The 19,548-nt window shown below is 38.9% G+C and overlaps 1 protein-coding gene across 3 annotated transcripts in view; it reads left to right on the top strand.

Annotated features, from left to right (window-relative positions):
* Positions 1-5,615, top strand: part of CARD19 (caspase recruitment domain family member 19) — a 31,172-nt gene extending 25,557 nt beyond the window's left edge. For 2 of the 3 annotated variants that reach the window (XM_032210674.1, XM_032210675.1), the window contains exons 4-6: positions 2,293-2,352; positions 4,303-4,374; positions 5,177-5,615. In XM_032210674.1, the coding sequence (XP_032066565.1) occupies positions 2,293-2,352; positions 4,303-4,374; positions 5,177-5,292 (248 nt within the window). In that variant the 3' untranslated portion in view covers positions 5,293-5,615. The remainder of the gene's footprint in view (positions 1-2,292; positions 2,353-4,302; positions 4,375-5,176) is intronic. The other variant, XM_032210676.1, reaches the window with a different exon arrangement.
* The last annotated feature ends 13,933 nt before the right edge of the window (positions 5,616-19,548 follow it).

Raw genomic sequence — 19,548 nt, 5'->3', positions numbered from 1 at the left:
CTGGTGTCAAGTGATTTGAATATTTCACTCAATACATCATTATTCTATTTTGCAATGCTAAGGCTATAACCAATGGGGCATATTGCTTCCCTAGTTTGTTTTACAATTTATCTGTTCCTGAAAGAGCCAAATATAAGGGTATATATTTTCAAAAGCTTTCCAGACTTATTTCATTGTTAAGAAGACAAGAAAAGTGCCTGCTCTTTAGCCTTTTGTGAAAGTGCAAAAGTTAATCAGCTCCTTTGGTAACTTTAGTTCAACATGTTACAAGAACAAAGTAAGGGGATCAGTCAACCACATTTATTTTTGTCTTACGATTTTAGACTTGAGCTTCTCCTTTTTTCCTTTTTCTTTTTTTTTACAATAAAGAGCTAGGAATTTGCATGGATTTCTAGTGCAAATTACATGTTGCATTGCAGCTGTGTATAATGATACCCCGAGGCCTTGCTGTCAATTGTACAAGTCCCGTGGGTTTGCAATGTACATGAGAAAAGAGACTGGAAGCCTAGGCTTTCTACCACTTCTGTCAACTTTTCCGTACTAAAGTGCTGGCGTTTGAGACCCATTCTTAGTGTTCAAACATCGATTTTTGAATACCCCCTGATAGAAAAAGCATTGAGCTTGGTCTGTGAGAAAGAGCACTTTCAGATAGAAAACAGCTGGCTTTTAAACAAATGTCTGGGAATTGCACCAGCTATATGCAAACCAATATTATAAGAAATTGTGACAATATTGTAGTTGAAATTAGATATTGGAGAATATCCAGATTTAGTCCAAATTCTCAAGATGGCTTTTCTTATTATACTGGTTCAAAGTTTGATGCATGTATTCCAGAGTGCAAATACTGTGTGGAAGATTTTGGAAAGTAGAATTAAAATTGTTCTAGCTACTGCTAATAGTGATTAAACACAATAGTTCAGTAGTGACTCAAAATTACCAACACCTAGAGGTCTTGCAAGTAATCCTTGATTTACAACACAATTGAGACTGGAATTTTGGTCTTAAGTTGTGGCGATTACAAGTCAAGGCACCATTGTGACTGGACTCAATTTTAGAACCGTTTTTATGGTGGTTGCTAAACAAGTCACCATGATCATTAAGTAAACCATATGGTTGTTAAAAGAACCACAGAGTCATAAAATTGAGCCCATTTTATCCAAAGGGTTTTTTTTCCCTGGTTTTTGCTAAAAATGCCACAAAATGCAATCTGACTATTCCAACCAAGTACAGCAGTCGTAACTTCAAGGGTAGATTGTAAGTAATTTTTTCAAGTCCATTGTAACTTCAAAATGTCATTAAATGAATGGTCGGTCATAAGTCAAGGACTTCCTGTAATTAGTTCCAGGGAGAGAGAAATAAATCACAACACATCTGGAAAACAGGTTGAGGGGAGGCTGTTCCCTTCAAGTTATGGATGATTGTCAATAGCTTAGCTCCATGATGGCAAACCTAGGACACATGTGCCAGAGGTGGCATGCAGAGCCCTCTCTGTGGGCACATGTGCTGTTGCCAGCTGCTCTTCCGGGTTCTGTCGCATGCATGCATGCTGATCAGCTGGTCTTCACACATGCATGTGCCGGAACCCAGAAAAGACCAGCTGGCCATGTGCGTATGCATACCAGACCAGATGTCTGGTGCGCATGCATGCACCGGAACCCAGAAGTGGAGCTGGATGCCATGCACATGTGCACCAGCCAGCTGCTCTCTTCTGGGTTTTTGTATTCCAGTGGATGCACTCCAGTGTCAGCACTTAGTGCCAAAAACGTTAACCATCACTGGCTTAGCTTATTTCTGCTGCTGCAGTTGGGGATAAAAAAAAGGTATAAATATCAGAGAAAAATATGTGACTACAGGAAGCAATATCTGTCATTGAAAATATCTTCCACAATTAAACCCTTTGGAGTAGGAAGGAAAATAGATTTATAGTTTAAGTTTGTCTTGCTCTGAAATAACTTCTTTAAAAAAATCTATGTAGGAACAAGGCTTTTCAAGCCAGGTGAAGGAGGAGGAGGAAGGATTTTTTGTGGGGGGTTGGACATGGCTTCAACACCAATTGAGCATTGAAACACCTAATGTCATTTATACCAGAAAGCCTTTATGACAGAACCTTCTCTTTATATGCAGCAGCAAAACACAAGAACGAAATAGGCTAAACATAGAAAATAATGAGGGTTTGAGGCCATATTGTTTTGATTATATTATTTTGAAAATTAATTTAATTTTTTATGATTTGTTTCCTAAACTTGTTGGACTGTGTATAGCACTAACTCAGTGTATTGCTTTTGTTTCTAGAAACCTCAGATTCCACAGGGATAAACCCTGAGAAGGAGAAATATATTCTAAATGACAGGGGTAAATAACGTGTAAAATATTGTTGGCTGCATATGAATAATGAGGTTAACAAAAGTACTACGTTAATGTGATTGATTTTGATAACGTTAATCTTCAAAAAAAATTCATGCTGCAAGCATATGCATCAGTGTGAAAAGATTACGGTTATATATGTAAAATCTAAAAGGGGGTTAGTAATAATTAGAACTGGGTTGTATCTACCAATCAGCTTAATGTATTTGCTGCCTTAAAATTCTGCATCTTCTAAGGATTGGGAAGGGATCACCTAGGAATGCACCTGTGCCTGCCTCACACAAGGTATTTGGCAAAGAATTTCAGTATGCTTTTCCCAGTAGAGCATCCCAAGGAATTGTGCCTGTGATCTCCACAATAATAAGCAGCGAGGTTCAGCTTCAGCATCTATTCTTGCCACATAATTTTTGCTCTCATTTTTGAAGATTTTATAGGGTTTCATAGGCAAGGGACTGTGGGGCTCTACTCAATATTTTAAACAATGACATTTTGATTTAAACTTAAATTTACCTGCTGGCTGGGTCTCCTGGCAGGCTCCTGAGTGTTCAAATATGTGTCTTACTTCCTCTTTTGATATCTCTGCATACAATTTTTTAAAAGGAACGCTCCCTTTAGCTGCCCTCTGGCCCCTGACTCCTTTTCTCTTTTCTTAACGTTCTTCCTTTGAAGCCAGAAGGCAGGGAAGCAACTCGGCAGGTAGAGGTTATTAATGCTGTACCAAACCCAGCACATTGTTAAGGAGCCTATTATAATGTGAAAACTGCACACCAGGCTCCTTTTCTTTCCCCAGTCAAAGCCCTTCTGTCTCTTTCTGTCTGTCTCTCCCTCCCTCCCTCCCTCCCTCCCTCCCTCCCTCCCTCCCTCCCTCCCTCTTCCTCTCTCTCTCCCCTCCCTCCCTCCCTCCCTCCCTCTCACCCCCCTCTCTGTGTCTCTTTTAAAAAACATTAAACCCTATACCTTTAGGGCTGCACCAGCTGACCTCGTTCTAACAGCTCCATGTTTTTGGGTGGTACTTATCTCCCAAATGGTTGAGGCACAGCCCATTTGCAGTTAAGTAAGATGTGAACTGGTCTAGTCCAAGAAAGACTCAAATCTGTAGCCTTCACAAGGTGGGCACCTATTGGGTGAGGGGGAAAATGTATATTTGGCTTTAGGGTCCTGTAAGCAAGGATCCAGTCTGGGTCAGGCACTGGGACCAGAACTTTCCCCGAGGATGGGCTCCAGCATGAGTCCGAAAGCTAGAAAGACTAAACCTCTGGTCCCGGGGGGACCGATCCAGATTGGATCCTGCAACATTACTCTGGGAAGATGTGTATTTGCTTTCATTTCTGTAAGCAAGTTTAACTGAACCTGAGCAGCTCTGGTAATGCAAGCTTCTAAATTTCTGAAGCGCTGAATAAATAAATATTTTTTGCACATTTAAACCAATTTATCAATTGTATTTGGACTGCATGACCCTTGGGAGATTTTTACACTTAACATGTGTAGATGGGAAAAGCGTCCAGTTGGCAGGGATATTGTGGGGGGGGAGAGAGTCATCATTAGTCCTATCACATCCTCCCGTATTTTATTCAGCTCTGAGTCTGGGAAGGTGAACATGGATAGCCAATAGGAAAAATGAGGATTCATAAGTTCAGCCATTGCCAAAAAGCCATCTATAATTACATAGCCTCTATAGTACAGTATCATTTTACATTATTTTACAATAATACACAGTATTATTTAATTTGACAAAACTTATTACTATAGAATTTAAATCCCTGAAGAAAATTTCTTTTTGCAAGCTTTCAAAAAGGCTGATGATAAATGAAAAAAAAGGACTTACAAAAGTTACAATAAAGGCATCCATGATTCTAATTGCATTTGAAAAAAGCGTGATATATTATGAAATATGAAGGAGAAAACAAAGTTGCTGCTTTTATTTCCTTCCTTTTCTAGGTCCTACGTTCTTTCTTGCCTGTTTCAGTATTGCTGCAGGATTAGCATTCTTCATGTATTGCTGCAATTCAGGTAATAAAAGTTTGATATTTTTCCCAAGACTTGAGCCAGTTTAAAAGGGTGCTTTATTTGGCTTCTTTAGCTTTCTATCAGACACACTTTAGCAGAGCTTAGTGGATGTGGGCTGAGCAAAAAGAGGAATGCATACAATTAAGGGAGAAAACTAGTCCCAGTAAAATCCATCATTTTCTTAAATTCCATTTGTTTTTGTCATAGGTTGATATCTTTCTCTCCCTTTCTCTCTCTCTCTCTCTCTCTCTCTCTCTCTCTCTCTCTCTCTCTCTCTCTCTCTCTCTCTCTCTCTCTCTCTCTCTCTCTCTCTCTCTCTCTCCCTCTCTCATATTTTATATTGACATTCCTTGTCATCATAATTCAGAGTTTTATTTTGGTAATTCAGTTGTTAATTGAGTATATTATTGTAGACATTAGCACTTTGGGGTATTACCTTTCTTCTCAGTTTTGGTAAATCAAAATGTTTTTTCTGTCCAAAACTGGAAAGATAAGTTTATTGGGATAGGTATAAACACATGAGAGTGTCTTGCATATCTTTAGACAGAGTTGTTAAAGTCATAACTTGATTTGCAGGTTTGTTTGTTTAAGATGAAATACTCCATCACTCAGAACAGGCTTAAATATTCTTTGGTAGAAGCCAATTTTCATAATATTTTTAATTGGTTCTCCCTGCGTAAAACTTTAGCAAGATATTTTTGTGAAATATTTGTTGAAGGAAAAGTCCAGTATGCTTACACACCTGATTCCCTTCCCCCACCACCACCACCTTTCCATCTCATCCCATATTATCATTTCATTTTAGACTCCAGAATTCTGGGAAAAGCCAAGAAGGTGCTGGGATTTTCCCCAATTATCATAGGAAGACATGTTAGCAACATCTGTTTGTTATACATGGAAGATTCATCAGGAAAACAGTAAGAATAAATGGGACAGCATCAGATTTCCCTGCCAATAGCATGGATGCTTTGCAAGCAATTGCTTTTTCATATACCAAAGATATAACTCAGATGCTTTAGCAGTCTTTGCTGCTTCAAAGGGCTTTCAGAAGATCACTTGTATTTGCCTTTTACTTGTGGAGCATATTTTTTTATTTTTGTACAAGCTTATTTTAAAAAATTATTTATCACCTTGATAAAATATATTTTAAGGCAAATAAGCATTTTAACATGTCCTAATTCATTGCAAAGTCTTGAGAGTCAAGTCATGTATGTATGTGTATAAAGTAAATATATATATATATATTGCATTCTGCCATTTTCTGTTACAAGATGAGCTGAAAGCTCCTGCTTAGGCTACTACTGAATGATGGAGCCTTGGTATGTCTCATTATTAAGAGGATAATGAACTCTACATGGAAGCTGTTCTGAGTGCCCTGCTTCATTGAGAACAAATGGAAGTTTTCCACCTAATATGAGTGACAATCTTGAGTGCTGATGATAGAACCCATCGAGTTTTGTATATCAGCTAATCCATTATCAATTGTTCTCTTTTTTGTATTAATTGTATTAGACAAGAAATAATATTTGAAATAATGTATAAGCAATTATAAACAAATGCTATAGGTGCAAATGAACCGAAAGCCTTAATGAAAAATGGAGTGTATAGTTTTATTTTTAAATGTTAAAAGAACGCTGCATTCTTTGTTTTTAACAGACTCCAGGAGTTCACTGATACGAATAACCTAGGCAAAAATAAGCATTTGTTAGCATTTGCTTCTTAGTCCAACTGTATAAGATTTCATGCTATGTTCCAAACAGAAACTTAAGTTTGTGGCCAAGAATTTAGCCTTTATAATATCATGTGCTTTTGAGGACCATAAACTGCCTCACACATCTGAAGGGTTCTGTTCCATGAAAAATTTCACTTCTCAGAAGCTCATTTTACATGCTCATTCTGCATAGCAATTTCATGAAGCATCAAGACTGTGTGTCATCATCCTTTAGCTCTTCTGCCTTGCCTTTTTTCACCTCTCTTAACAAGGGTAATCTGTGTAGCTGGAAAGACTTAAGCACACAAAGCTTCAAAGCTATAATGGTATAATATAGGAGACTACAGATATCTTTAAAAGCATGAAGTGCAACACTAGTGATAATGATCTTTGCTTTCCCTCTCCTTATTTCCATGAATCCCTGAGCTGTGAGAATGCATATTGCATTTGTATGTGCATCATTTTTTTTTCTTACATTGGAATTCGGAATGTCAATACATTACACCCTTAAAATTAATGCTACAATCCTGCCTTTCTCTAATGTTCATCTTTGATACTCTGAATAAGTGGAATCTTTTCTTAGGTGTACGTAGAAGTGGCCATCCTTCAATTTCATAAGGGATTTTTCCAAATCATTGTTAAGTTAATCTTCCTTGGTCGTCTATGAAATCATGTTGTTTAAAGCACTGCAATTCTTTGGGGGATTGAATGGAAGGTGCTGACCTACTTTAAGTATTTTAAAATGCCTCAAATCCACTTTTTTAAAGGAGGAAAAAGCACTACACAATTGTACAAAACACTTACGTGCCTGATCATAATTGCTACTTTCTTTGGAGTTGTGAAGAAGAAAGGTGAAAAAGAGGGTTGAAATGAACAGCAGAAGCAGACAGCAATTGGAGTATATTCCAGTAACCATTCGTTGGAAATGAATTGAACAGGAACTGGGTTGTAGTTTTTCAAGCAACAGCAGCAATATTGAAAAGCAACAATATGCAAAAGATTCATGTCTAAACACAACCTTAGTCTTTATTTGACCAAAAGACTTTTCATTGTTTTGGTGATTGAGCAGAGTCCTGGTTCAGATGAAACGTTGAACTATCACTTACTATATAATCCAAATCCTGAGGTCTCATACACCTCTCCTCCTAGCTGGGTAGATTCAAAATAACATTGTGTATTACAGTTTAATTAAAAATGCCAGTGAATGCATACATTCATTGGACAGCCATAGCCAAAGAGCAGAGGACTGATGCTACTTTTTCTTGGGCTTGAAATGGATTCTGCTTCCCTGCCAAAACAATAGAAACTGTGGTTGGTTCCACCACAAAACTGCGTTTGACTAAAGGGCGCTCGACGAAACCGCGTAGCTGACGTCATCACAGCGCGACAACAGCGCGGAGAAAAAAGCACGCTGTAAACGCTAAACCTAAAATTAACCCCTAAACCTAAACCTAACCCCCCTAAACCTAATCCTAAACCTAACCCTTAACCTAACCCTAAACCTAACCCTTAACCTAACGCTAAACCTAATCCTAACCCTTAACCTAACCCTAACCCTAAACCTTAACCTAACCCTAAATCTAACCCTAACCCTTAACCTAACCCTAAACCTAAACCTAACCCTTACCTTAACTTGAATCGGCTTGCTTTCAAAGCGCTATTTAAAGCACCCTTCTTTCTCCGCGCTCGCTGTTGTCGGCCTGTTGATGACGTCAGCGACGCGGTTTAATCGGGCACGCTTTAGTCGAGCGCGGTTTTGTCGTGCCACGACTGTGGTTTAACCATGGAATTTGGCTTTTCATACATTTACAGCAGGGGTGTCAAACTCATGTCACGACAGTGTCACATGATGTATTGGGACTATTCCTCCCTTCACTAAACCGGGCATGGGCGTGGCCAGGGCGTGACGCATCCAGCCCACGGGCTGGGAGTTTGACAGCCCTGATTTAGAGGCATTTAGAGAAAATAAAGTAATGCAAGCAGAGGGTGGGGGGTGCTGTAGTGGTGATTGAAGATGTATCTGCCAATTTTTAGGGACATTCTGGGTGAATTGTTTAGCCCTTAAAATGGACTTTTGTTCCTACCTTCCTAGCTAAAAGATTTGTACCTGGCAGAAACCACATCATGTATTTCCTTGAGTCACCACAGGATGGGGGGAGAGCACTGTAAGAGACGCATGACTAACTTTGCATTCATGTGCAGGATTCTTAAAAACTGAAATGTCAGCTATTATTTTCTGCATAACAGGAGAAAGAATGCTTTAGCACTGCCCAGCATTAATCAATTTTTAAAGGATTCATCAATTTCAGAATGCTTTATTTCTGGTGCAATGATCTCTGGCCAATTGCCATTTTAAAATATGGGATTGATTTAAAGAAGAAATAGAGCTTGTTTTCGTTTCAATGTTGATAGTAGTATAAGACATGAATTATACACCTGAAAATGTATGGAACTCTTTGTAGCATCAAAGCTCAAAGTGAAATTCAGCTTTGAAATTTAAGCTATTCCTCCAGTCAAATTTAAAATATTTTTATATGTAATTTTTATTAAAAACTTTTAAACCAGAAGGTAACATCTAACACAAACTAATAGAAAAAAGGAACAAAAGAAAGAAAGAAATCAAAGAAAAAAATGTAAGAAAAGGAAAAAAATGAAGAAAAAAAAGAAAGAAAAAATACATAAGGAAGTGGCTTCCAATATTCTTCATAACAGTTATGAGTACGGATGTATTTTAACTTCTCTAAAGTTACATTGTATTATTTTTCTTTCTTTTCTATTTAATCATTAACACCATAAGTCCAAGTTGTTTTTTCATTTTTATGAAAAAATGCAATAAGAGGTTTCAAGTCAGTGAGTATAAAAGTATTTTTGAACTTGTAGGCTAGTTATATGACAAGCTCTATAAAAAGGAACCCTAATGTGTACATACCATCATTCAAGAAGCCTTTGAAAAGAAAACATATCTTTCCCCCTTTCTTTAGCCAATATTCAAAAAAGCTATAGTCCAGTTCTCTCATGGGTAAAGAAAAAAAAATCCCACGAGAGTGTTCTCTGAGTTGTTTGCTTGAAGACATTTCATTACCCAAACAAGGTAATTTCAACAGAGAGTCTAGCATTATGAAAGATATTCCAAGAAAACAATCAAGTTCAGAGAATGTTCATCTCAACCCTGAGCTAGAAATATTCTCCTCTATTGTGAAAAAAGAATCTAGAATATTCTGATGTTCAGATATATACAATCTGCATACAAATGACATTAAAGTTTACTTAATGTATTATTTCTATTTATACCCTTTTCTGTGGATGTTGCCTTAATCAGATCCTGATAGCATCTGCACCACAAAGATATTCCTAATATTACATTTGACGATAGAAGAGTCAGGTTTTATTCTAACCTGACCTGGCATCATTAAACCCCTGGCTTCCAAAAATGTGATTAAAATTCCTCAAAGGAAGCAAATGCCACATTCATTAGCACTGATGATGTTGCTTAACTGGGTAATGAATGTTATAGTGTTGATGGTCCAACATGAAATGAGAGGCTAAAACTTCATAAAGATGCCCAGACATTTTCCATTACCCTTACAAAAAGTCTTAGGAAGTAATAACATTAATTATTAGGTAATAACATTAGACCAAAGAGATCCAGAATTTTTTTCTTTGCGTGATTAGATGAAATATTTATTTTATTACCTTGTTTCCCTGAAAATAAGACCTCCCCGGATAATAATCGGGCTTTTGAGCGCATGCGCTAAAATAAGCCCTGTCTTTGAAAATAAGCCCATCCTGAAAATATTGCAACACAGTAGCAACCATGGGGTGACCACGCTTGCCATCTCCTGCATCTCAGAAATAATAAGACATCCCTGAAAATAAGGCCAAGCGTTTATTTTGGAGGTCAAAAGAAAATAAGACCCTGTTTTATTTTTGGGGAAAAATGGTATATTTAACAATAAGATTGGTAGTTCCCTATTTTCCAGGAATAATTCACATGCCTATAGCCATCACTCTCCACACTGACAATACCCCTAGAGCCCCCTATTTCACCTTATGATTTTTTTAGATTGTTTAAATTAAATAATAAACAGGAAGCTGGCATGTGGTTGGAAGCTGCTCAATTAAAAGTTAGAAGTTGAAAGCTGTCATCTTTAAAGTGTATTATAAACATTTTACAAAGTAAAACATTGTGGTTGGTGCTGAAAGCAAAACATGAGATTGTTTTATTTAAAGTGTGTTCATCTGCCCAAAAAGAGCAAAAAGAGGTTTAAGCGATAAAAAGCATTTTGGACAGTAGAAGAAAACATAGTTGTATCAACTGTGCAATATTTTGGTTCTGACTTGGAAGAGCTGCTTCAGAATGTGCAGGAATGGGAACACAGTGATTTGTGAATGCAGCTGTGTGTGCTTTAATGAATCATGGGTTAGAACTGTGTTTGTATTGCTGTCCTTTCCAATATTTTTTCTTCCAATTCAGTCTGGACCATTGCACAGCCCCAATACACTGACCATTTCTTTATTGAATAAAGTTTATTTGAATGCACTATTTCAATATTATCTCTAATTTGGCTTAGGCATAGAAGACACTTAGAAGTGATCCATCTGTTTTCAAAAACAGAAATAATACCTTTCAGGTGGCTTCAGATCATGACGCTAGCAAACCAGACCTCCTTGTATATTAAAGAAAACAAAATGGCATGTGGTAGTAGCTTTATCTGCTGGATGATGCCAGCAATATTCTCTATACTGCATCAAGACTGCTTGTAAAAGTAAATAAAATGGCTGCATAATATATGTGGAAATTGCTATATATTTAGCTTAAATATTCAAATAATGAGGGATGCAGTGGCTCAGTGGCTAAGACGCTGAGCTTGTCAATCAGAAAGTTGGCAGGTAGGCGGTTTGAATCCCTAGTGCCCTGTAACAGAGTGAGCGCCCGTTACTTGTCCCAGCTTCTACCAACCTAGCAGTTCGAAAGCATGTAAAAATTCAAGAAGAAAATTAGGAACCATCTTTGGTGGGAAGGTAACAGCATTCCATGCACCTTTGGCATTTAGTCATACCGGCCGCATGACCACAGAGATGTCTTCGGACAACGCTGGCTCTTTGGTTTTGAAACAGAGATGAGCACTGCCCCCTAGAGTCGGGAATGACTAGCGCATATATGCGAGGGGAACCTTTACCTTTTATTCAAATAATCCAATGATGGTCTTAAATATTTTTTGACCAATTCTAATTTGGGCAGGTCCATTCAGCCCACATAAATACAATGTACTGTACATGGTATCTTGAAACCCATCAATTCCATTTGTTTAACCAGATTTCAGGTGATATTCATGTAGCATTTATGTGGCAACCTTAGAAGTTTTTTATCATTTTGTTTAAATGCCTTTTAAATGTGGTTTTAAGGATACAGTCTCGAGGGAAAGAAGAAAAGCTGCTGCCCATAGGGACTGACCTGATGACCCAATGTGGCTTTCAAAGATGACAATATATTCATTTGCATTAAAAAAAAATGTTGGGCATGGCTGCTCTAGATTTTAAAAAATGTTAGAGATAAGCTAAAGGAGATGGCAATTCTGACATGAAAACAGTTTTCCAATTGCTCTACAAGGATGGTTTTGCAATAAAAGAATAGATCTCTAATAGGGCTCTATGGTGGTCAGGATTTGAAAGGAAAAACTGATGTTAGCCATTCGAAGTCCCGTGGCAGGTGAGTGACCTTGCAAACTGAAAAAAAGAAAAGAAACACGATTCCAGTGTGTGTGAGCAGATACATCACATCGGTCTTTTGTGTCAATCTAAGAAAACAACATGATTCCACAGGAGCCAGCCAATCAATATCTTAGTAGTCTTTGAAATTTGCAAAATAACTTTTTCCCCTTCAGAGTCTCCATCTCAGTGAATCAGGTAAAATGTTAAAGGGTATAATGAGGGAGTTTGCAGGAGAGATTCATTTTTAAAATGACTTGATAGGAATATGTTGCATTAAAGGCAGTATTTTACTTTTTGTTATGCCCAGATTCCCAGAATTTTATAACAAGGAAGCCATATTGAGAAGTACCAGTGTCTATGTGTCAATAAGCATTAGATTTGGGAAATTTGTTTTTTGTTATATTACTATGTTATTTTATTTTACTTTTAATCTATAAATAGAAGGGGGAAAGACCAAATGAAGTATAATAAAAAGAATAAAAATTAAAAAGAAATGTGCCTGTTAAAATAAATGTATGTACAAGGTTCTTCTCAATAAATATACAGTATGAATGCAGGTTCCCAGGCTGTATGTAACATGTGCATAAAATTCTTGCATTCTTATTTATAATGAGTGTTTAATGTACCTGGTTTTATGTCATGAAAAACCTATGTATGTATAAAATTAAAATTTTAAAACCAAATTAAATATAATCTTGTGACAGTTTAACAGAAAAACCATTAATTCATGTTTTGTGTTTTATTGGAGAACCGAAATAACAGAAGATCTGTTGGGAGGCCACCTATACTAGAACTCCCAGAAGGATCTGGAAATAAAAGTTTTTAAATGGAAAGGCAACACAAATGCAATCCTACAATGAACACTGTCCTTCAGATAATTTTTGACTACAGTGTATCTCAAGAATAGTGCTTATACAGCAGGTCAACACAACTAACAGTGGAAAGAGGGGCAACACTGATTAATTAAAAATGATACTGGCCATTAAGAATATCAATCAGCTGTTTGGCAAGTAGTCAAGTGTTGAGGTTCTGGTGGTGAGGCCTGATGGCCATCACAGTATATCTTTTGGGATGGTGGTGGCAGCAAAACATACCAGGCAGTGGGGATGGATTTGCTGAGGTGATGCCAATGGGTTGCACAAGATTGCTTGGCAGTTCTCATGTGTTGTATGGGCCTGACGTACACCGTTGTTTAATTGCCAGCATCTTGACTATTGAGTTACATCAGTCCTTCATGCAATCTGTTTCAGTATTGTCCAAGGAATAAGAGCTAAGTGCAGCCAGCAAATTTCAGAGGCATTCCAATATTATTCTGATGAAAATATCTATGTATCATCTACCTATTGCCTTTCATCTATCAGTCTGTCTTGTCTGTCTCCACCTATCTACATCTCCCCCTCCCCCCTCTCTCTCATCTATCTATCATCTATGTACCTACCATGGATATACAAAGTCCTCACACTGCCCTCCGCCTTTCTTTTAGTTTGATACTGTCAAGTGAGCACAAGAGCAAGATGACAATTGCTTTCTGGGCTTTAATGCTTGCAAAGGTATGTAAGAGGCCATCCATTGTGGAAAGGAGCACTACTCTCATATTAGATGCAACTGCCTCTTAATAGGATTTCCTCCTGAAATTTTCACCATTGGTAGCTGCCTGTCAAAATCAGGTTTGCTGGGAAGTTACCTTCTTTGAAAAATATGGACCTTTAATAGATGGCTTTGGAAGAATGCTTTGGGAACATGGTGGCATTTTTTAAAAAAAGTTTTTTATTTTTAGTCTCATGCACACATTTACAAGAATACCTTCTCTGTTGTTATTCTTATCACATTTTAACACTTTTAAACATTCATTTTTCCATATAAAAATTAAAATATATGATAGGAATCGCTTTGCTTACCATCCCATACACCTATTTTGTTTTACCTCCACCCTACTTTCCTTTCCTTTTCTCCCTCCCTTCTCTACTTTCTTCTCCTCCTCTCCTTTCCCTTTCCTTCTTCCTCTTCCTCTCCCCTACTCCTCTCTACCTCTTCCCCTTCATACCCTTTCTCCTCCTCTTCCTACCCCTCCCAATCTTCCTCTCCTTTTCTCTTTTTTCTTCTCCTATCCTTCCCTCTCTTCTCCAACATGCTGGCTTTTTGAAGATGTGAACATGTCACTGTGGTTTGCGGCTTATTCTCTAGAAAAATATGTATGAAGGGAGATAATCCAGTGGGTTCTTTGGTAGAGACAGCTACTGCTTTTTAGACTTCATTTCTCCCTTTTTTTCCCTGATAAGCACAAAACAGGAAGTATATGTTGACATCACTGTACACAATGACTTCACAAAAATTTATAGCTAAGCATGACTCCGTTAAGTGTCCTTGATCTGAACCTTAGGAACCGAAACTGCTCTGCAACCGAGAGATACCCCTAAATTTATGTCACTTTTTTTTTAGAAAGAACATAACGGGACACCGAAGCTTAGGTGATAAAAGCTCCTGTTGGAGAAACCTTGACTGAATGCAATTCATTGATTAAAAAAGTGAGGTTTTGCACTTTGGTAAGAAAAACTAAATGCACAGGTATAGAATAGGTGGTATGTGGCTCAACAGCAGTAACTGCGAGAAAGATCTAGGAGTGCTAGGGGATAACCACTTATATATGAGACAGCAGTGCCAAAAAAAACAATGCAGTCCTAGGCTGCATCAACAGAGGGAGAGTATCAAGGTCATGTGAAGTGTTAGTACTGCTTCATACTGTTAGTAGAATCACATTTGGAATACCTTGTCCGCTTTTGGTGACGATGATACAAAAAAAGTTATTGAGACTCTAGAAAAGTGCAGGGAGGAGTAACAAAGATGATTAGGGGGCCGCTGGAGGCTAAAGCATGATGAACAGTTGTGGGAATGAGAATGCTAGTCTAACAAATGGAAGGACTAGGGGTGACTTGATAGAAGTCTTCCAATATTTAAGGAGCTGTCACAGAGAAAAGAGAATCAACCTATTCTCCAAAGCACCTGAGGGCAGGGAAAAAAGAAATGGATGGAAGATTATCAAGGAGAAATGCAACCTAGAACTAAGGACAAATTTCCTGACAATGAGAACAATCAGTGGAATGGTTTAGGGAAGACCTTCTCTGGGAGATGTTGAGGCTGCCCTTTATGAACATTTCCCCTCTTTTTCTTGTAATATTGCTAAATTTCTCTTGCTTCAAACAAAACAGTGACAGCAGGGACATGCAGCTTAAACTGTTTCTCCAACATCACGCTCTGGTCTTCTGCAGGTGGATCAGTGCAAATACTGATATGGCAATAAAGCTTAACTGACCAAACAAAAGTTCCTGAGGTCCTTTCTCAATGGTAGCAGCTCATTTTGGAAGAATCTGTGTCAAAATTAATTCTTTGAATGTGTAATAGCAGTAGCAATAGCACTTAGACTTATATACTGCTTTACAGCGCTTTACAGCCCTCTCTCTAAGTGGTTTGCAGAGTCAGCATATTGTCCCCAACAATCTGGGTCCTCATTTTACCCAACCTCAGAAGGATGGAAGATGGAGTCAGTCTTGAACCTGGTGAGATTTGAACTTCCAAATTGCAGGCAGCTGGTAGTCAGCAGAAGTGGCCTATAGTACTGCACTCTAATCACTGTGTCACCATAGCTCCTATTATAGCAGGGGTGTCAAACCTGTGGCCTGTGGGCCAGATGCATCATGTGCTGGCCCCGCCCCTACCTGGTTTAGCAAAGGGAGGGGAAAATCCGGATACGTCTCGTGACGCCACCGTGATGACATGAGTTTGACACCCCTGTAATAAAGCAAAGATGGCATGGCTTTGGCTCTGAACCCACCTGGCTTTGTTGAAATGTTTATTTTTACCAACAAACTTTCTTTTAAAGGCAGCATCATGACGTTTTTCACACAGTACAGGGAACTCCCAACTAGCAAGCATGGCAGATATATAGAAGCATCTTGCAGAGTTTTCAATCTCAGGAGCATCTTTTAGCTCTGAATGATGGGGGTGGTTAATTATGCATTGAAAGATTCAAAATAGAGCATTTCCTGATCTCACAACTCATGTGTGTGAATCACAGGGACCATAACGAATAGCAATTAAATGGTTTCCAACAGCATGGAGTATTTCTTTTCCCAACATAACCCATGCAAAATGTTGCTTAAGATGTGAGCAAGGACACAGTACAGCAGACATTTGTGAGTGAGTTGTTCAAGGATATGATTTTAATTACTACTCTTTTCTAAGGAAAAAATACTTCTGTCAAAAAATCAGATTTCTCAGCTTAGTCATTTTTAGAGTGCATTTAGCTCCAAGCTAATAGCATAATGTAAATACCTTTACCCATACAATGGATTTTTCTTTCAGTAAATTATAGAAGGTCATGTGCTTCAGGGAATTAAAATCAGCTTGTGATAGACTAACACTATAAAACAGTACTTGAGGCTGTGGGCCAATAAAGATAGAAGTTGTCAACCAATAGTCTGCTCTCATTTTAATTCACCCACTTATAAAGAGCTGAGTAAGCATTATAATGAGTGTGGTCCCAAGGTGCCTAATAAAAGCTTAGGATATTTCATTATTCATGATTTGTTCTCTACTGAAACGTCTGTCAGCATGGAGTAAAACTTAATGTGTATCAGGAAATACACATTATTTAAATACATTTGGTCATCTGACATTTAGTTGTAAAGGCCCAATAGTAGGAGGTTTAAAATCTCCTACTATTGGCAGTCTATTCTTTAATGTGCTGCTCCAGGAACAAAAAGCCCGGCGTTTGAATGGGTTATAAATCATTTTCAAACAAAAGTCAGAGCAATGGCTTTGTCCTACGAAATCCTGAATGACTTGAGAGGCGAATGCCTATTGGATTCCTTTGCCCATATGAGCTTCCTTGACACATCAGGACTCTGCAACACAGAGAGGACAACACCCCACAGTGTAGATCACTGCATGGATTCATGAAATCTATTCAAATCTCTATTGCATGTGGCCCCAGTGGTTCCTAACTTGATTCCCCAAATTTCCAACAGAGATATTTTTATCCCTTCTTATTTGGCTTTTAAGGGGAGGCGGTGGCTCAATGGCTAAGACGCTGAGCTTATCAATCAGAAAGGTCAGCAGTTCAGAGGTTCAAATCCCTAGTGCCGTGTTCCTTTCGGTGCGCCTTCAGCATTTAGTCACACTGGCCACATGTCCACCGAGACGTCTTTGGACAGCGCTAGCTCTTCGGCATTGAAACGGAAATGAGCACCTCCCCCTAGAACGACTAGCACATATGTGCGAGGGGAACCTTTACCTTTTTATTTGGCTTTTGGCCACTCTTGGAAAAAATCACTCCCAATGGGCACAGCAGAAAAAGTAAAATACACTGGTCCCCCTCCTCTTTGCAAAAGCCCACTTTAGATGGGAGAACTCACATTCAGGATCTGCTCCTTGAAAACTGATTTTCCCAGGATGCAATGGTCTCTGCCGGTTGATTGCACTCACAACTCAGCTGTTTCCTCCCCCCCCCTTAACTCTTGTTGTATCTAAAGTTTGCTTGAAATATAACTTCTCCTATTCCAGGGAGGTGGGGGGGGGGAAGAGGGTTGAAAAGGAAGAGATGGCACTGTCAGCCTCTGCTTTGCTGCTGCTTTGGCTGCCATTGAAACGGGGAGGGGGGGCATGTTATTAGGGAGGGGACTAACTGTTGTGCTGGAGGAAGATTCTGGAGTTTGAACTGTCCACCTTACTGCGCATGCGGAGGAGGTTTCCCGCCAAGGCCAACGGCACCGGCATTCCATCCTGGTGATGCCTTTCGAAGTTATCTCACACCTGACACTTGGGAGAATTATGATTGGACTGTAATTAGGATGCCAAGGGGAGGGGAATGAATCATACAATATATTATTCGCTTTCGCGCCTAAATAATCAGACTTCGCTTTGCTACGCTTCTGTTCATTTATAATTAGTAAAAGTACATTTGATTTCTATCAATGGAGTCTTGTGGTTTTCTTTCCTGATTATCCAATGAAGAAGTGCTGACAGGCACCCACAGCGGGGATTCAACTGCCATGTGTTTGTGACCATCATTCTGGCTTTCTTGACTCCCACCCTTCTTGCAGACACCTCTGCCAAACTCCCCGATTCTTGAAGTTTCCGTCACAATCCTGAAAGGTATACACTAGTTATATTCTCTGGAGATGAAGAAGGAGTTGAACTGTGGGACATTTTCAACTTGTCCATAACTGAAAAGCTGTTACAATCATGTGTGTGTTTCTTCCCAATGAGCAGCATGATGCACGCTTCTAAGAAGTCATAATTATTTTTTTAACTGCGAAATCTGTTTGTGGGAAAGGGAACAGAGGTTATATACCCTGTTGCAAGGCACAGACAGAACGACCCTGCTTTATTTTGAGTATAAAGAGTGCTCCTTGATTCAATTCTTTCCTGCTATTCAAACTTGGAGTGTTACTAGCATCAAATGGCCAAGGAAAAGGAAATGAAAATCACTGAATGGGAAACTTTGCTTCAAAGTGGAAAAAAAAATAAACATGTGACAGAGGAAAAGGGTAAGAGAACGGAGTGAACACAATCCCAAGTTGAAAAGAGCTGAGTAAATAAAATGCTTGGGAGAAAAACCAAAGGATGTACAAGAAAATAAGGGTCTGACTGTGCCTACAGGCTTAGAGACTCTTAAGTTTCAATCTTATTATCTGGGAGTGAAGTCCACCTGGGAAAATGGGGCCTCTGTCTAAATCAGAGGTAGTCAACCTTTTTATACTTACCGCCCACTTTTGTATATCTGTTAGTAGTAAAATTTTCTAACCTTCCACGGGTTCCATAGTAATGGTGATTTTATGAAAATCTAATGAAAATGTTTTTAAATAATGCTATGAAATTTTTTTAAAAAGTCAATTAAATTTTAAAAAAAGGAAAGTGCTTCAGTATTGGACAAAACCCCTACCGCCCACCATGAAAGCTGGAACGCCCACTAGTGGGCGGTAGGGACCAGGTTGACTACCACTGGTCTAAATGCACAAAGGACTGCATGGTGCTTCCAGGCAGATTGCCTCTGATGCTGCCTGTCTTAATGAGTAGAAGGTGCTGTAGTGGGACAACTCCAGTTGCAAATGGAGGATAATCCTCAAAATGTGCTGATTGGATAGGGGATAATTCCTTGATTGGAAGCACCCACAAAGGATCCAGTTAAAATCATGATTTTCAAGAGAGCTATACAATTAAAAGAACTTTGGTACTCATTCAACTCCTGCCCTCTTTATTTCTCATGCACTATGTTATGTTTCTACATTGGATTACTTCATGGCTTTTAAAGATTGAGTTTATTGAATAAATCAATTCATACAACAGAAGTAGTGTGCTTATATGTTGGTTGAAGGCCAGAGAGAAATCTAGATACAAATTCACCCTCAGCCATGAAAGCTCACAGGGTAACATTGGGCCTCTTCCCCCCACTGCCATTTATTATCTATCTCAAACTTGAGTTCCTGCAAGAAAGGCAGAATATATTGTAGGGGGAGGAAGGGAGGGAGGGATCATGCCTGACTGAACCATATTATAGAATCCAAAACAGGTGTGGGTTTCAACCGGTTTGCGGCAGTCCCTGCGAACCGGTTGGTCGGCGAACCCGGAAGTAACTAACTTCCGGGAACGGCGAAGGGCCCACCCGTCCGCCCTCCTTACCCAGTTTTGATGAGTTCTGCACTTCCACACATGCGCAGGACGCATACAGCGCCTGCGCGATCCTCCAGGAGCAGCTG

The sequence above is a fragment of the Thamnophis elegans genome, chromosome 2 (genome assembly GCF_009769535.1).
Source record: "Thamnophis elegans isolate rThaEle1 chromosome 2, rThaEle1.pri, whole genome shotgun sequence".
Classification (NCBI taxonomy): Eukaryota; Metazoa; Chordata; class Lepidosauria; order Squamata; family Colubridae; genus Thamnophis; species Thamnophis elegans.
This window is presented reverse-complemented; position numbering and strand designations above follow the sequence as displayed.